Raw genomic sequence first — 15840 nt, 5'->3', positions numbered from 1 at the left:
AGAAATCACTAAGCAGGCCAGGCAGGTCTGGATCTCTTAACCCTGCCTCAGCTTCTTAAGTGCAGGCATGTGACAGCATGAGCGCTAAATAACTACTCTTAAAGAAAACATTCTTTCCAAAGAATGTCACAATTGAGAGTGAAGATGTAAATAAACTTGTATTGCTGTAGTAGTTCTTTTCTTCAAGAAGGATATACAATACCTATAACATCTGAGACATCTTCTTCCTCTGTGAATCTTATGGGTTCCCACATCCTTGGATCTTAGAGTGATTCACAGGGCCTGGGCATGGTGGTGCATGTCTTTAATCCTAGCAATTTGGAGGTGAATCTCTGTGTGTTTGAGGGTAGCCTGGTCTACATAGTGAGTTCTAGGACAGCCAGGGCTATGCAGAGAGACTGTCGCAAAGCAAAGCAAAGCGAAGCAAAGCGAACCAAACCAAACCAAACCAACCAAATAAACAAAAAAGCAAAACCTAAACAGTGACTTGTATTTCACAAGACCTTGCTATGATGGATAATGGTATATCATGTGGTAGTAGGCATTCACACAGTATAATTAAAGACTGGAAATTGAGGTGTTTGGGTGTACGACATTTAAGAGGCCAGAGTTTAGATTGAAGACATTTCATTATAATAATTCATCTAGGAGACAACTGTTCTGACACAATGTAAGCTACATGTTAGAATTTAACTTAGAAGACCAAGGAATATTAGAGATGTTGCCAGCATCTTAAACTGTGCTTGTTGCTGGTCTCTGGGAAAACACCTGAAAGTAATCAGAAACTCTAAGGCATACAGAGCCAATAATGGGAAATTTCCAACATTTTAAAGCAGCTTATTCTTAATACATCTAACAAAAATATTAGTTTGAAACAGAAAAAAGTGGCCAAGTGGTGGTGGCACACTTTAATTCCAGCACTCAGGAGGCAGAGGCAGGCGGATTTCTGAGTTCCAGGACAGCCTGGTCTACAGAGTGAGTTCCAGGACAGCCAGGACTACACAGAGAAACCCTGAATTGAAAAACCAGAAAAAGAAAAGAAAAAAAAAAATAGAAAAACAGCGAACAAGTAGACAATAAATTATATGCTTTTATAAAATACTTGAGTTCATATTTAAAGGATTTTCTTTATTAAAAAACAAACAAATCACTCACTGTTACCCTAGTAGAATTCTTCAAAATATCCACCTTACATTTATGATAAATCCATTTGCATAATTACTTAATTAGCATTTAATCTCAAAAGAAAAAGGCAGTTTTCATGCACAAATGAGCCTGCAACTTCAAGACAGATAATCGTGTTGAAATTCACTTCATTCCAATAGTTAAATGGTTTTTATAGAGGTTTGGGAGAACCGATGGATTTTAAGAGAGCTAAATTAATTCATTCAGCAGCAGGATCTGGCATAGTAATTACAAAAACCCCTCTACTTTAGTATTGTTCTTCTCTCATATCCTTGCCTTTCAATATATTAGACATACACAATTATACAATGTGTGACTTGGGATATACATAAATTATATACAATGTAATCAATAAAGATGTATAGGATAATTTGACTCTACAGCCAAAGCCACTGTCATAAAGGAAACTTAAAGCAGATATTGATTTTCTCTGATCTACTTCTACTTTACTCCTAAAGTCAAAAGTCATTTCACTTGATATTTTTGTGCACCAGAAGATGGCATGGGATGCTCTGGAGCTGGAGTTCCAGGCTTGTTGTGAGCTGTGTGACATGGATGGATGCTGGGAATGGAACTCACATCCTTCTGCCACCAACAGTGTCTGTTCCTAACTGCTGCCATCTCTCCAGCCCCTCACCTAGTATTTTCGTATGTCGCATTTTTATTGTTTAGTTTTGATGTGACCAATGGGAAGTTCTGTGATTTCTAAAGGAACCTTGCTGTCTACTAACACAATCTGCAAGGAGTCATTATGAAACTACCTTTCAAGCACTTATAAATTGGGTGACAGTGACAGCATCTTACTTAAGTTTCCTGAGTCTTTTCACAAGCTCCCTGTAGAAGACTCAGGCTTGCCAGTTCACAGATGGCTAGCCTCTTCTTCTTACTTTACCTGTCTTTTGCCCATTTCAGTGACTATAGAAGATACCAGGTGAAGAAAGGAAGAACCCAACAACTTCCAATATTCACAATGAATTAATCAATCATGAGGGAGTTGAACCTCCTTCCTGGATTACTTTCTGTTGGCAACAGTCTTCTTAGTTTGTACTTTGTAACTCATATTTCCTACTGGACATACATTTACAAATAACTTCAATAACTAACTTATACATTTCCAAATATAACCTAGATATTCCCAGTGTAAAAATAAGTGGACATACTCTTATTAAAAACCTCTGCCCAAGAGCATCACATTTTTGTGAAACAGCTACAGTTTATTAGTAATTCATACACTTTCCTATCATTACTAGAAATGACTGAAAGCTAGGAGTATAAAATTTTTATTGACTCAATGAGAATTCTATAGCCATCTGGCCAGTAGAGTATCAAAAAATATCCCCAGTAACTACTGTGAACAAAAAGTGAACAGGATAATACAATATTTTGAAAATATTTTAATATTTGCCATTTTGTTCCCTATACTATTAATATATACATTGACTTAGTAATAAATATATTACCATTACACAGAATGCAGTTATTTTTAGTATTCATCACTGATTGAAATTAATGCTGCTATTACCTTAAGAAAGAGATAAATAGGTATCGTGTCCAAACTCCAACAAATGCTAACGAGGTTATCATTAACAAAACTGTCAAATAAACATACTGGACAGTGTCCTTTAAAGCACAGTTCTTGTAAACATAGTGAATATCGTTTTTCTCAGTCTTGACATTCCATGTAATGGCTTTAAAGAAAAAACATACAAATCCTATGATTTCTTTTTTTGCATAGGGAATTAATTTGTACTTTAAAATGCAGCAGTCTTTCAATGAAATATCTTCATGGCATAGCACTTGTCTGTATGAATTCAGAACTTTTGAGCAATAAAAATGCTCTGCATAAGTTTATAAAATGCTTTGTGGACTTAAAATTTAACAGAAACATTTTAAAACAAGTATAGGTTATGGTTCTAAAATATTATGTACATGATATATGCCTACAGGAGGAGGTGGCTCACTGTAGCGCAACACAGTGTACAGATGTGAAGCACAGTGTTGAGTAGAATTCCCTTTACTTTTCCTCAGATTGGTGCATAATTGGCTAGTGAGTCATTAGACAACATGTCCCTTTCTACTTGCTGCATAGAAAGCAGAAGAGAGACATGAGGACAAATTAAAGTAGATATAAGAAGAATGGTAAAATACAGTACATATGCTTTACACAGTGCATCTTCTAAGACAGACTGCAATACTCATACTATTTTATAAAGTGCCATATTACATAAAACCAAGAGACATGAACCTTAATTCCTGCAATAACCACTAAAACAAACTGCCAGGAAAGAGCAGTGCAAAATTAAAAACAAACATAGCTTAGCATGCATCTCGGACGGGTCCTAGGTACAAAGCATAGGACCTTAAGTTCTTAAATATTTTTTTCACTTTTTAGAAAAAAATTAATAATAGCAGGTTATCAGCATATATGACCATAAAATAAAAACAATAAGTTAAATTCTCTTTTAAGAAACAAGCCACACATAAAATTCATTATAGCATCTTTTTTTTTGGAAAACAGACCTTTTTCTCTGGTAAATCACTACCCAAAAGGTGCAAGTCTCTTAAAAACTTTCCTTGTCCACCAGGCATGGCAGAAGTCTTCAAGTCTTCTTGGTAGACTTGTAAAAATCTGTGACTTATCTAATCAGTCACCAAAGTTACAGAAACCTTTGCTGTTTCAAGAAGACTCTTGCGCTGGCATCATGTTAGTCTGCTAAAAAGTATCTATCACATGTCCTCTATTCACAGTAATGCTGTCTGTCCAGTGCTTTTGGACAAGGATAACCAAATAGGTTTCCCCGAAAAATATTCATTACGAGGCAGATTCCAATGAGAACAACGGGACACATCTTTTAAAGCACAGAACATACCTCAGGCACATGCTGAGGGAGCTGAGGTGCAAGGGTCAGCGAGGACAGCCTATCATTCCCGCAGCACTCAGTCTGAGAACTGGAAGAGGGTGTCTGGGTTACTGCCTTCAGTGGGGTTGCTAGGCTGCATCTTGGTAGGCGTTGTCTTGCCATGGGAATGGGAGGAGGAGGAGCGGGAGCTCTCACTGGAGCTGCTGCGAGTCTCTGTGCTGGTGCTGGTCCTCTTCATTTTCCTCCTCTTAGCCAAAGGGGCCTTGTCCACATTCTGAAGGCAAAACCCTTCTCTCTTATATTTGTTAAAGGCCTGCAGAGAAAAGGTTGGGGTGGGGGACATGAGGATTACAGCTCTAAAGATTTTCTAGAAGTTTTGACTTAAAGCAGAAGCAGTTTTTCAGGCAACCACAGTTCCAAGCTGCTCTCGGAACAAAGCTCGGAAGAACGTTTTCATTCAGCTCTTAAGGCAGAGACAAAGTTCTCGGTTGCCAGTGTGGAGAAGGGCCCCACACATGGCAGGCAAGACCTGTGACACCAAGATACTGTTTGAACTGTACCCGCTGAGCTGTCTCAGAGCCATCACTTCTCTCTGTTGCTTTTCTTGTGTTAATTAAAGTATTTTATTTTATATGAGGAGGTGTTTTGCCTGCATATATGTCTGTGTCTGCAGAAGCCAGAACAGGGAATTAAATCCCCTGGAGCTGGAGTGGAGCTATCCACTACTGTGAGCTACCATACAAGTGCTGGGAATTTAACTCAGGTCCACTCCCAGAGCAAGAAGTGCTATTAATTCTGAGTCATCTCTTCAGCTCCTGTTTTATGCTGATTATTGAGATGAGGCCTCAAGTAGTCTAGGCTGCCCTGGGCTCATTCTCCTGCCTCTACCTCCCAGGTGCTGAGACTATAGGTGTGAGCTGCCACATTCAACTCTCTCCTGAATTCCCATCATGTCGGAAAGTGCCACACTGACGCCTGACATGCCCCTCACATCACATGTCCCTGAGAAGAACTGTATTCCTGAAGCCATTCTCTCCATTCCTTCACACTGCACATTTATCAGCTCCTCTTCTGAGGCAGAAGAGCTACCTCTTTTCCTTCTCTAGGATACTCCCTTCATGTTCTTAATCCTCTTTCAACTCATCTTGCACTAATTCTGTGAACTCCTTTGCCTCTGCTTGGGACAACGCATTGACTACACACCCTCTCCTTTGCTGCTGGGCACTCATGGTGCTAAATACTGGACTTTCACCCAGGCCTTAATTCCCAGTGTTCTGCTGTATACTTTTCCTAGGAAATGAATTTTCATTTGAGAGGGTTCTTACACATGTTTGAATTTTCAGACATTCAACTATCAGATTACTGTCCCCTCCAGAAACGGATGCTAAATAGCTAGTGTTCTGTGAGTTAGTAGCAACTCTGACCTGCCATGTGCTTTCTGCTCACAATATGTTTACAATGTGAAGCAGTTTATAAAAACACATCTAAAATTTAAAGCGCACAATTGTTTTAAATGTATTTATGGAGACTGTCTCCAAGGGTACCCAATAAGAACACATGATTAGGAGTCTTTTGAAACCACACTCACACACAGAATAGGCCCTTACATGAAAGGTTGCTTTCACACAGGTGTGCACAGCTGCTCCTGAGGATCCCAGAATGTCTGGAGTCATCAGAGGATTGGAGGACAGCTGACTGCCATCCTGAAGCCATTCATTGTATCTCAAGCCAGACATTTTCAGCCTTTTATTTGGATCAACTGTAAGAAGTCCTGCAGAAATAAGGCATTTAAATTGTATAACTTTCCATTTTAAATTAGTTTAACAATCAGCTTCAAATATATGAAGGTCAATTATGTTCTTGCAACATGATTGCTTCAATAAGCCTTTACTGCCTACATATGTATTTTCTTTTTTTTATTCATTCTTTTTTTTTGATATTTTAGTTACATTTCAGATGTTATCCCCTTTCCCCATTTTTCCCCAACCCAGAAACTCTCTATCCCATCCCCCCTCCTCCTGCTTCTATGAGGATGTGCCCTAACCCACTCATCCACCCACTTCCACCTCTCTGCCCTCAAATTCCCCCCCACTGGGGCATCCAGCCTTCACGGGACCAAGGACCTTCTCTCTCACCCATGCCCGACAAGGCCATCCTCCCCTACATATACAAATGGAGTCATGGGTCCCTCCCTATGTACTCCCAGGCTGGTGGTTTAGACCCTGGGGGAGCTCTGGTTGGTTGGTATTGTTGCTCTCCTCATGGGGCCACAAACCCTTTCAACTCCTTCAGCCTTCTCTCTAACTTCTCCATTGGGAACCCCCTGATCAATTCAATGGTTAGCTGTGAGCATCTGCCTCTGTATATGTCAGACTCTGGCAGACCTCTAAGGAGACAGCTATATCAGGCTCCTGTCAGCATGCACTTCCTGACATCTACATCAGCATCTACCTTTGGTGACTGCACATGGGATGGATACCCAGGTGGAGCAGTCTCCAGACAGCCCCTCCTTTAGTTTCTGTCCCACACTTTGTCTCCATATTTGCCCCCTTGAGTATTTTGTTACCCCTTCTAAGAAGGACTGAAGTACCCACACTTGGTCTTCCTTCTTCATGAGCTTCATGTGGTCTGTGAGTTGAATTTTGGGTATTTCAAGCTTCTGGGCTAATATCCAATTATCAGTGAGTGAATACCATGTGTGTTCTTTTGTGATTGGGTTACCTCACTCAGAATATTTTCTAGTTCCATCCATTTGCTTAAGAATTTCATAAATTCATTGTTTTTAATAGTTGAGTAATACTCCATTGTGTAAATGTACCACATTTTCTATATCTATTCCTCTGTTGAAGGACATCTGGGTTCCTTCCAGCTTCTGGTTATTATAAATAAGGCTGCTATGAACATAGTGGAGCATGTGTCCTTGTTATATGTTGGGGCATCTTATGGGTATATGCCCAGAAGTGGTATAGCTGGGTCCTCAGGTAATGCTATGTCCAATTTTCTGAGGAGTCACCAGACTGATTTCCAGAGTGGTTGTACCAGTTTGCAATCCCACCAACAATGGAGAAGTGTTCCTCTTTCTCCACATCCTTGCCAGCATCTGGTATCATCTGAGTTTTTGATCTTAGCCATTCTGACTGGTATGAGGTGGTATCTCAGGGTTGTTTTGATTTGCATTTCCCTGATGACTAATGATGCTGAAAATTTCTTTAGGTGCTTCTCAGCCATTTGAGTTTCCTCACTTGAGAATTCTTTGTTTAGCTCTGTACCCCATTTTTAATAGGGTTATTTATTTAATAAATAATTTAATTTAATAGGATTATTTGGTTGTCTGGAGTCTAATTTCTTGAGTTCTTTGTATGTATTGGATATTAGCCCTCTATCAGATGTAGGATTTGGTAAAGATCTTTTCCCAAACTGTTGGTTGCCATTTTGTCTTATTGATAGTATCCTTTGCTTTACAGAAGCTTTGCAATTTTATAAGGTCCCATTTGTCAATTCTTGGTCTTAGAGCATAAGCCATTAGTGTTCTGTTCAGAAACTTTTCCCCTGTGCCTAGGTATTCGAGGGTCTTCCCCACCTTCTCTTCCATTAGTTTCAGCGTATCTCTTATGTGGAGGTCCTTTATCCACTTGGACTTGAGCTTTGTACAAGGAGATAAGAATGGATCAATTTGCATTCTTCTACATGCTTACCTCCAGTTGAACCAGTACCATTTGTTGAAAATGCTGTCCTTTTTCCACTGGATGGTTTTAGCTCTTTTGTCAAAGATCAAGTGACCATTGGTGTGTGGGTTCATTTCTGGGTCTTATTCTATTCCATTGATCTTCCTGCCTGTCTCTTACCAACACCATGCAGTTTTTATCACTATTGCTCTGTAGTACAGCTTTAGGTCAGGGATGGTGATTCCCCCATAAGTTCTTTTATTGTTGAGAATAGTTTTTGCTATCCTGGGTTTTTTGTTCTTCCAAATGAATTTGAGAGTTGCTCTAACTCTGTGAAGAATTGAGTTGGAACTTTCATGGGAATTGCATTGAATCTGTAGATTGCTTTCGGCAAGATGGCCATTTTTACTATATTAATCCTGCCAATCCAGGAGCATGGGAGATCTTTCCATCTTCTGAGAGCTTCTTCAATTTCTTTCTTCAGAGACTTGAAGTTCTTGTCATACAGATCTTTCACTTGCTTGGTTAAATTCACACCAAAGTATTTTATATTATTTGTGACTATTGTAAAGGGTGTCATTTCCCTAATTTCTTTCTTAGCCTGTTTATCCTTTGAGTAGTGGAAGGCTACTGATTTGTTAGAGTTAATTTTATATCCAGCCACTTTGCTAAAGTTGTTTATCAGGTTTAGTAGTTCTCTGGTAGAAGTTTTTGGGTCACTTAAATATATCATATCATGTGCAAATAGTGATATTTTGACTTCTTCCTTTCCTATTTGTATCCCTTTGACTTCCTTTTGTTGTCTAACTGCTCTGGCTAGGACTTCCAGTACTATATTGAATAGGTAGGGTGAGAGTAGGCAGCCTGTCTAGTCCCTGATTTTAGTGAGATTGCTTCAAGTTTCTTTCCATTTAGTTTGATGTTGGCTACTGGCTTGCTGTATATTGCTTTTACTATGTTTAGGTATGGGCCTTGAATTCCTGATTTATCCAAGACTTTTACCATGAAGTCATGTGGGCAGGAAGGAGGGAGCTAGGCAGTCAGGGTAACACCAAGGCTTCTGTTTCTGTGGTCTGGCCTTGGGGTAGTGCCATCATTCATGTTGGGGAAAAGCACAGAAGAAAAGATGAGGTTTGTTTTGGATCTGTAGGGAGATGCCAACAGGAGCCATGATAGTTCATGCTGCAAATGGGGATGAAATTATAAGGGAAAGTTCCAGAAAAAAGAAGACAAGCCACCTGGAAAGACTCTAAATCCTCATGGATTTCTGGAACAACTAACAAACACAGACTTGTGTACTGGGCATGGTCAGATTTCTTGAGTGCCTTACCTTGAATCAAATCTTTAGCCTCCTGGGATACATTCTTCCATGCTTCCCCTTCAAAAGAGAAGTCACCCTTTTTAATTTTCTTCATGATTTCTACTGCACTGGTGCATGTCAAACTTCTGTCATGAGACTGGAACGGTACCTGCCCTGACAGCATTGTATACTGCCATGGAAAAAGAAAGTAAAAAATCAGAATGACTGCAAAAAACACTGTTAAACCATGCCAATAAGCTAATACTAATTCCATGAGCATAATTTATAGAAGCATCGCTGGATTTAAGAGACCAATTTCTATCACCAAAGTAACTAACACATTTTAAAGACTTGCAAAATGAAGTAGCACAGCTTTTAGGACATCAAAATTGAAAATTATTTTTTATAACTACAGCAGCCGCCATCAGTAGGGGATGAGATCTCACAAGTTTTGTTTAACAGCTAGACATAAAATTCTATGAAGAACAACTTTCTTTTTTTTTAATTGGATATTTTATTTATTTACAGTACAGATGTCATCCCCTTTCCCCATTTCTCCTCCCTAGAACCCCCTATCCTATGCTTTTCCTTTATGCTTTTATACCATTTTGATTACATGCATGTAATAAGGTCAGTTCTAGGTTGAGGGTCTAGCAATACAATAGATGCAAATAGTCGAGGAACAAGCAATACAATAAACACAAATAGTGAAAGAAAAAGCAAGGCATTAAACCCAGTTACACGAACACTTCCGTGATCACTGTTTCTAAAGGCTTGTCAAGATGACCAAAGTATCTGAGCCTACTTCCCTATCCTATCCCAAGGTCATTTTCATGTCTGAAGCCTACTTCCTTGTTTTAGCCTAAAATTTAGATTCCTGTTTGAAATTACTTCTTTGTTCTGGCCTAATATTTAGATTCTTGCCTGAGATTACTTCTTTGTTGTAGCCTACGATTTAGACTCCTACCTGAAATTACTTCTTTGTTCTAGTCTAATGTCAGATTCCCGCTTGAAGCCTATTTTCTTGTCCTTGGCCAATGTCATATTCCTGCCAAGCATCCCTTTTCCTTGTCTTTGACCCACGTCAGCTTCTTGCCAAGCAGCCCCAAATGCTCTCCATCTTTCTCCCTTTTTTATTTTGCTAACAAGACTGAGCCTGTCTTAGGTCGTTCTGACAAGAATGCCTTCCTTACTCATCATGGAATATGTATTATCAAAGGCAACGCACTTCTATCTTAGATTGGTAAGGCTCTGTGCAGAATCTTAACCTGTCCTTGGCTTGTCAGTCTGTTAATTTAATAACTTTGTCTTGGGGTCTATTTTCAGGTTTAAGCCATGCATGTACTTTGGCTGCCAACATGAAGAACAACTTTCTATCTTCAATTGCAAACAGTATAGCAAAATCAAAGATATAACTATACACACATGTGATTATATACATATAAGTCTGTTTCAACATATGTCTTATATGTGTATATACATATTGACAGAGAAAATGCACATTGGGGAATTATAAAAAAATGTAGAAAAATAGTAGACATTCCGAGTAGTATTTTCTTATATTCTCCAGTTTAAAAAAAAAGTAAAAATTTGGGAACAAAGGAAAACATAAGGTGACGAATGAAACACTTGGAGAAAATGTAGTAAATGGAATCATGCACTAACTCATAGGCATGCTCTAGGTCCTGAACACTGTTTTATAAATAATGTGTTGTGGATGGAAGGTTTGGTCTACCCTAAATTTAGATGTGAATACCCAACATGACTGTATTTAGAGAAAAGGTTTTTTTGGAGGTAGGTACTGATGATGAAAGGAAGTTATGAGTGAAGGTCCTGATCCAATCAGTACCCTTAAGAGAATGGACCCAGATTCCTGTCTATTCAAGCATGTGCCACAGACAGGCTGAGTAAAGAGAGAGCCAGCTGTCCTCATAGGGAGAGTCTGCACCACACACCAACCTTAACACTCTGGCCTTCCACTCTCCAGTCTCCAAAACAATGAGAAAATAAGTCTCTGTTGTTTCACTCAGTTTTTAATATTGTGAGCTGCACAAGCAGACTGATATGCTGTACAAGCTCTTCTTTAATTAAGGTCCTGTGCATTTCAAACAAGAATGGAACATTCTCAATGTATACTAAATTATAACCAAACCACAGTATATATTTCCTTGAAGTAATTTATTTGATTCAATAAAGATAATATAATTTATTTTTATTTAAAAATATTTCAATTTATTAAATGCAAGATGAAAGAGGAGCATCTAATTCTAAAGTAAAACAAAGAGCTCCAAATAAATGTTGCGCTGGTGTGCTTACTGTAGGGTTGGGATGTGCTTGGTGTGCTTACTGCAGGGCTGGGATCTAGTTAGGATCTCAGGATCTGAGTGCATTCATTTTATGGGGAAATTAGCAAAACTCTTTTTTGATTATTTGCTGTAGTTGCTGATTTTGCTCTTTTTCTTTTGCTACTGTTTTCTCATGTATCTACAAAAGATGAGGTTTTATTTTTAACAAACTATAATCTGACAGCGTCACTTCTAAAAAAATTCAGCAGTAATTTTTTTATAGTATTCCCTATCTAATGAATGGTCATATTTTGTAATAAGAATGTTGTATTATATACACAGAGTATATATTATAATTATAGCTATATCAACTAATTATACTTAGAGTGAATTTAACAATTTAAATTAGGTTTTATGGAATTAGGATTAAAATAATACACAAATTCTGCACCTTAATGGTTTCTAATGCATTTTGCTTTGTTTGTTTGTAGAGACAGAATTTCACACTGTAACCCAGGCTGGCCTGGAACTTGAAAGTCCTGCTGCTACCTGGCCTCCTGAGTGATGAGCTTATGGGTATGAGCCACCAAGCCTGGCCTCATGACATTTTTTTTTTTTAAAGATTTATTTATTTAATGTATGTGAGTACACAGTCATTCTCTTCAGACACACAAGAAGAGGGCATCAGATCCTATTGTAGATAGTTGTGAGCCACCATGTGGTTGCTGGGAATTGAACTCAGGACCTTCAGAGGAGCAGTCCATGCTCTTAACCACTGAGCCATTCCTTCAGGCCCCTGAAATTTTTTTCTTATAAATTATCTACTGAAAAAAACTGGTAGTATGTACAATATAGTGTACACTATACAAAAACAGTGCCCGCCGTCTGTGACTGTGACTATCCTCTACAACAGCAGTGTCCACCGTCTGACTGTGACTGTGCTCTACAACAGCAGTGCCTGCTGTGTGTGACTGTGACTATGCTCTACAACAGCAGTGCCTGCTGTGTGTGACTGTGACTGTGCTCTACAACAGCAGTGCCTGCTGTGTGTGACTGTGCTCTACAACAGCAGTGTCCACCGTCTGACTGTGACTGTGCTCTACAACAGCAGTGCCTGCTGTGTGTGACTGTGACTGTGCTCTACAACAGCAGTGCCTGCTGTGTGTGACTGTTCTCTACAACAGCAGTGCCTGCTGTGTGTGACTGTGACTGTTCTCTACAACAGCAGTGCCTGCTGTGTGTGACTGTGACTGTTCTCTACAACAGCAGTGCCTGCTGTGTGTGACTGTGACTGTGCTCTACAACAGCAGTGCCTGCTGTGTGTGACTGTTCTCTACAACAGCAGTGCCTGCTGTGTGTGACTATTCTCTACAACAGCAGTGCCTGCTGTGTGTGACTGTGACTGTGCTCTACAACAGCAGTGCCTGCTGTGTGTGACTGTGACTGTGCTCTACAACAGCAGTGCCTGCTGTGTGTGACTGTGCTCTACAACAGCAGTGCCTGATGTGTGTGACTGTGACTGTTCTCTACAACAGCAGTGCCCGCCGTCTGTGACTGTGACTGTTCTCTACAACAGCAGTGCCTGATGTGTGTGACTGTGACTGTTCTCTACAACAGCAGTGCCCGCCGTCTGTGACTGTGACTATGCTCTATGACACCATTAACCTTATTTTTATCCTGTTTTTCTTAAACATTTAACTATTAAATCTAACAGGTAGGGTGGCTTCTACCCTTGCCTTTCCAGTGGGATGTTTTCATATTCATACATACATACATACATACATACATGAAATTAATATATATATGTAAGAAATAATTAGGATACACTCAAGAGCTTGACTACATTTATTTGTATGTCTCAGACTTTTTGAAAACCTTAAAAGAGCTTGATGGTCACAATGGCCTAAATTTAAAGTACTATCTCTTTTATAATGAAAAAGAAAATACAAAAAATGAAGGGCCCTTTGGTGTTTACATGTTTTTAGGACACTGCTAATAAAATATCATCAATTTAAGTCCTTAAAACTCTCCAACCTACAGAAGTTGGTTGTTTACTTTTATTTAAACTTCTTATCCCTAACTATGTAAGCTTAGTTTGAAAGTGATAAATGATGACTTAAGTGCCCAGATGAAAGCCATATAAGGCTTAAAAACAAAGAGCCAACCTGCGGGGGCAAGTGGCTAGCCACCAGGGAAAACCAAACACTGACATCAAAATAAACCCAGATGGAATACAGATGGCCGTGTAAAAATAAGATGGTGGTTCTGGAGGAGGTTTATAAAGAGTATTTTTGTAACCCTGAATTGAGGACAGGGACAGTGACAACCTGACATCAAAGCCACACACCACGAAGACAAGAATGACATATCTTACCACATAGAAATTCAAAAGCAAAACCACTTCTCTAAAAATAAAATCAAAATCCTATTTACTATAAACAGAAGGTAAGCCACGGAAACATTTCCAATTATTGATAAACACAAAGGCTAACGATCTTTATTAGAGCTTTCTCTGTAAGAAAAGCTGCCTAGAGGAAAATCTGCAAACTCATAAATGGCAATCCATAAAAAAATATGAATGTCCATATGTATGAAAGAAGCTCAGACTGTATATTCAAAGAAATGCCTCCAAATGTTAGAACAGTGGTGTATTCCTGAAGGTTAAAATTGATAACACCCAACGTGCTCACATACAGTTAATGATGTGACAACAGAACAAAGTCTATGTTAAAAACAAGCACACCTTCCTGGGAATCTAAGGAAACTATAAGACAAATGCAACTGTGTAAATGACAAAGATTCATCCTTATAGCTTACAATTAGTAAAAAAAGGGGAACAAATACTAATGGTTCACTCCCTAAAGAATGGTTCACCAAATGTTAGAGACTCAAACTGCAGGTATAATGTAACCTGTAGATTTAATGGTTAAATGTTTAAGAAAAACAGGATAAAAGTCAGTTAAAGGTATCATAGAGCATAGTCACAGTTGGGCTCCGCTACTGTAGACAACAGTCACTGGTTTGGAACAAACAAACAACCCCCAGCCTATATACATACCCCTATATACATACGCCGTGTAGACAAAGGCAGATTAAAAACCCATATCCATGTACTGAGAGAAGGAGAGAGAAGCTTCCACAGCAGTGTGGCAAGATGTGATTCTCAGTTCTATTTTTCTGCAGTGTCTGCAAGTTCCTCCCTAACACTCAGCATTACAGATTATATGAAGACCAAGTGAAGCTATTTTGAGGTGAACAGATTGGAGGTTTCTCTAGTTTCACATCATGTATGCTTTGTGTAAGCATGTTCTCTCCATATTACCATAGGAACTATTTATATTTCTAGTTGTTAAATGTGTCAATTTACCCTAAACAATTTTGTTTACTTACACTTTTAGTGTGGAATTTCAGAGAATATGTGTTTTATTAAGGAGCCACTATTTTCATATTCTGTCTAACATAGTATACGTCTTATGTAAACACAACACTAGCTTCTTTCAAAACAACAATGTATACTTATATGAACCACCGTAATTTAAATCTTCCAAAATAACTAAATTATACATTGTTTTCTATTATAGGATCTGAGAAGCAGAAATATACATTAGTGGGGCCGCTGCTTGTTATATGGAAAACAAACCAGCACATGGAGATTTTTCATGAACTCAAGAAAAACAGCAGTGAGAGCTGAGCACCAAGGCCACCAAAGAGCAGACCAGGCTTAGTGGCTGGTGGGACAAACTCACCAAGATGACACCCAAGCTCCATAGGTCACAGGACTCATCATAGCCGTTGTGTGTCAAGAGCTCCGGTGCTGCATAGTGAAGGGTGAAGCACGGGGTCTTGAGGGGCTGATTGTCAGGTGGCTTGAGGCGAGCAAACCCAAAGTCAATCACTTTAATTTCCAAATTGTCGTTTTCATCGGTGAACAATAAATTCTGTAGGATGCCAATACTTTGGTTAGATTCTCATGGAAGTGCCAGGAAATCTGCTGACCTCTCTATGGAACACTGTCTGTTCATGAACATTCAACACCATTTACCCCACAAGCTGTGTTTATGCTGTGTCTGTCAGATATGGGTACTTTTCCACAATATATCAACCTTTTAAATTACTATTACATTTATGTGATAATCTGTGACCGGTAATCTTTACTAATTAGAGATTAGATTTATTTACTGGTATTTGGCCCAAGCACACAGTCTCATGGGGCAATCGGGCCTGGATGTCAATGCACCACTAACCTCTTCTTTACTGTTTTCTATCACGTCAGACTTTACAGTGTCATATTAAATACTTCTTGACCACACCATGCGTCTCCAAGCCAGTCCCTTTGTCTACACGTTTCCCTCGGTCTGAGTCTGTTTTCCATTCCCTCAGGCATCTCACTTGCACTCGCCTGACTCCTGTACACTCAATCCCATTTAGAGAGAGATAGATGCTGCCCTAACCACCCTACCACACTGTAGCTCCAGTTTCCCCTATTTTCTCCCACCATGCTTTTGTTTTCCTTTAGGGCACTTATCATCTATTTTTAGCTGGAT

At 39.1% G+C, this 15840-nt stretch overlaps 1 protein-coding gene across 2 annotated transcripts in view; it reads right to left on the bottom strand.

The window, feature by feature from the left end:
• Nucleotides 1-1107: 1107 nt before the first annotated feature.
• Nucleotides 1108-15840, bottom strand: part of Rps6ka5 (ribosomal protein S6 kinase A5) — a 164016-nt gene continuing 149283 nt past the window's right edge. For both annotated transcript variants that reach the window (XM_076921407.1, XM_076921408.1), the window contains 4 exons: nt 15043-15234; nt 9042-9201; nt 5654-5817; nt 1108-4359 (listed from right to left, as the gene is read on the bottom strand). In XM_076921407.1, the coding sequence (XP_076777522.1) occupies nt 4123-4359; nt 5654-5817; nt 9042-9201; nt 15043-15234 (753 nt within the window). In that variant the 3' untranslated portion in view covers nt 1108-4122. The remainder of the gene's footprint in view (nt 4360-5653; nt 5818-9041; nt 9202-15042; nt 15235-15840) is intronic.

The sequence above is a fragment of the Arvicanthis niloticus genome, chromosome 23 (assembly GCF_011762505.2).
Source record: "Arvicanthis niloticus isolate mArvNil1 chromosome 23, mArvNil1.pat.X, whole genome shotgun sequence".
Classification (NCBI taxonomy): Eukaryota; Metazoa; Chordata; class Mammalia; order Rodentia; family Muridae; genus Arvicanthis; species Arvicanthis niloticus.
The sequence above is the reverse complement of the archived record's forward strand: the minus strand, read 5'-3'. Positions and strand labels throughout refer to the sequence as shown.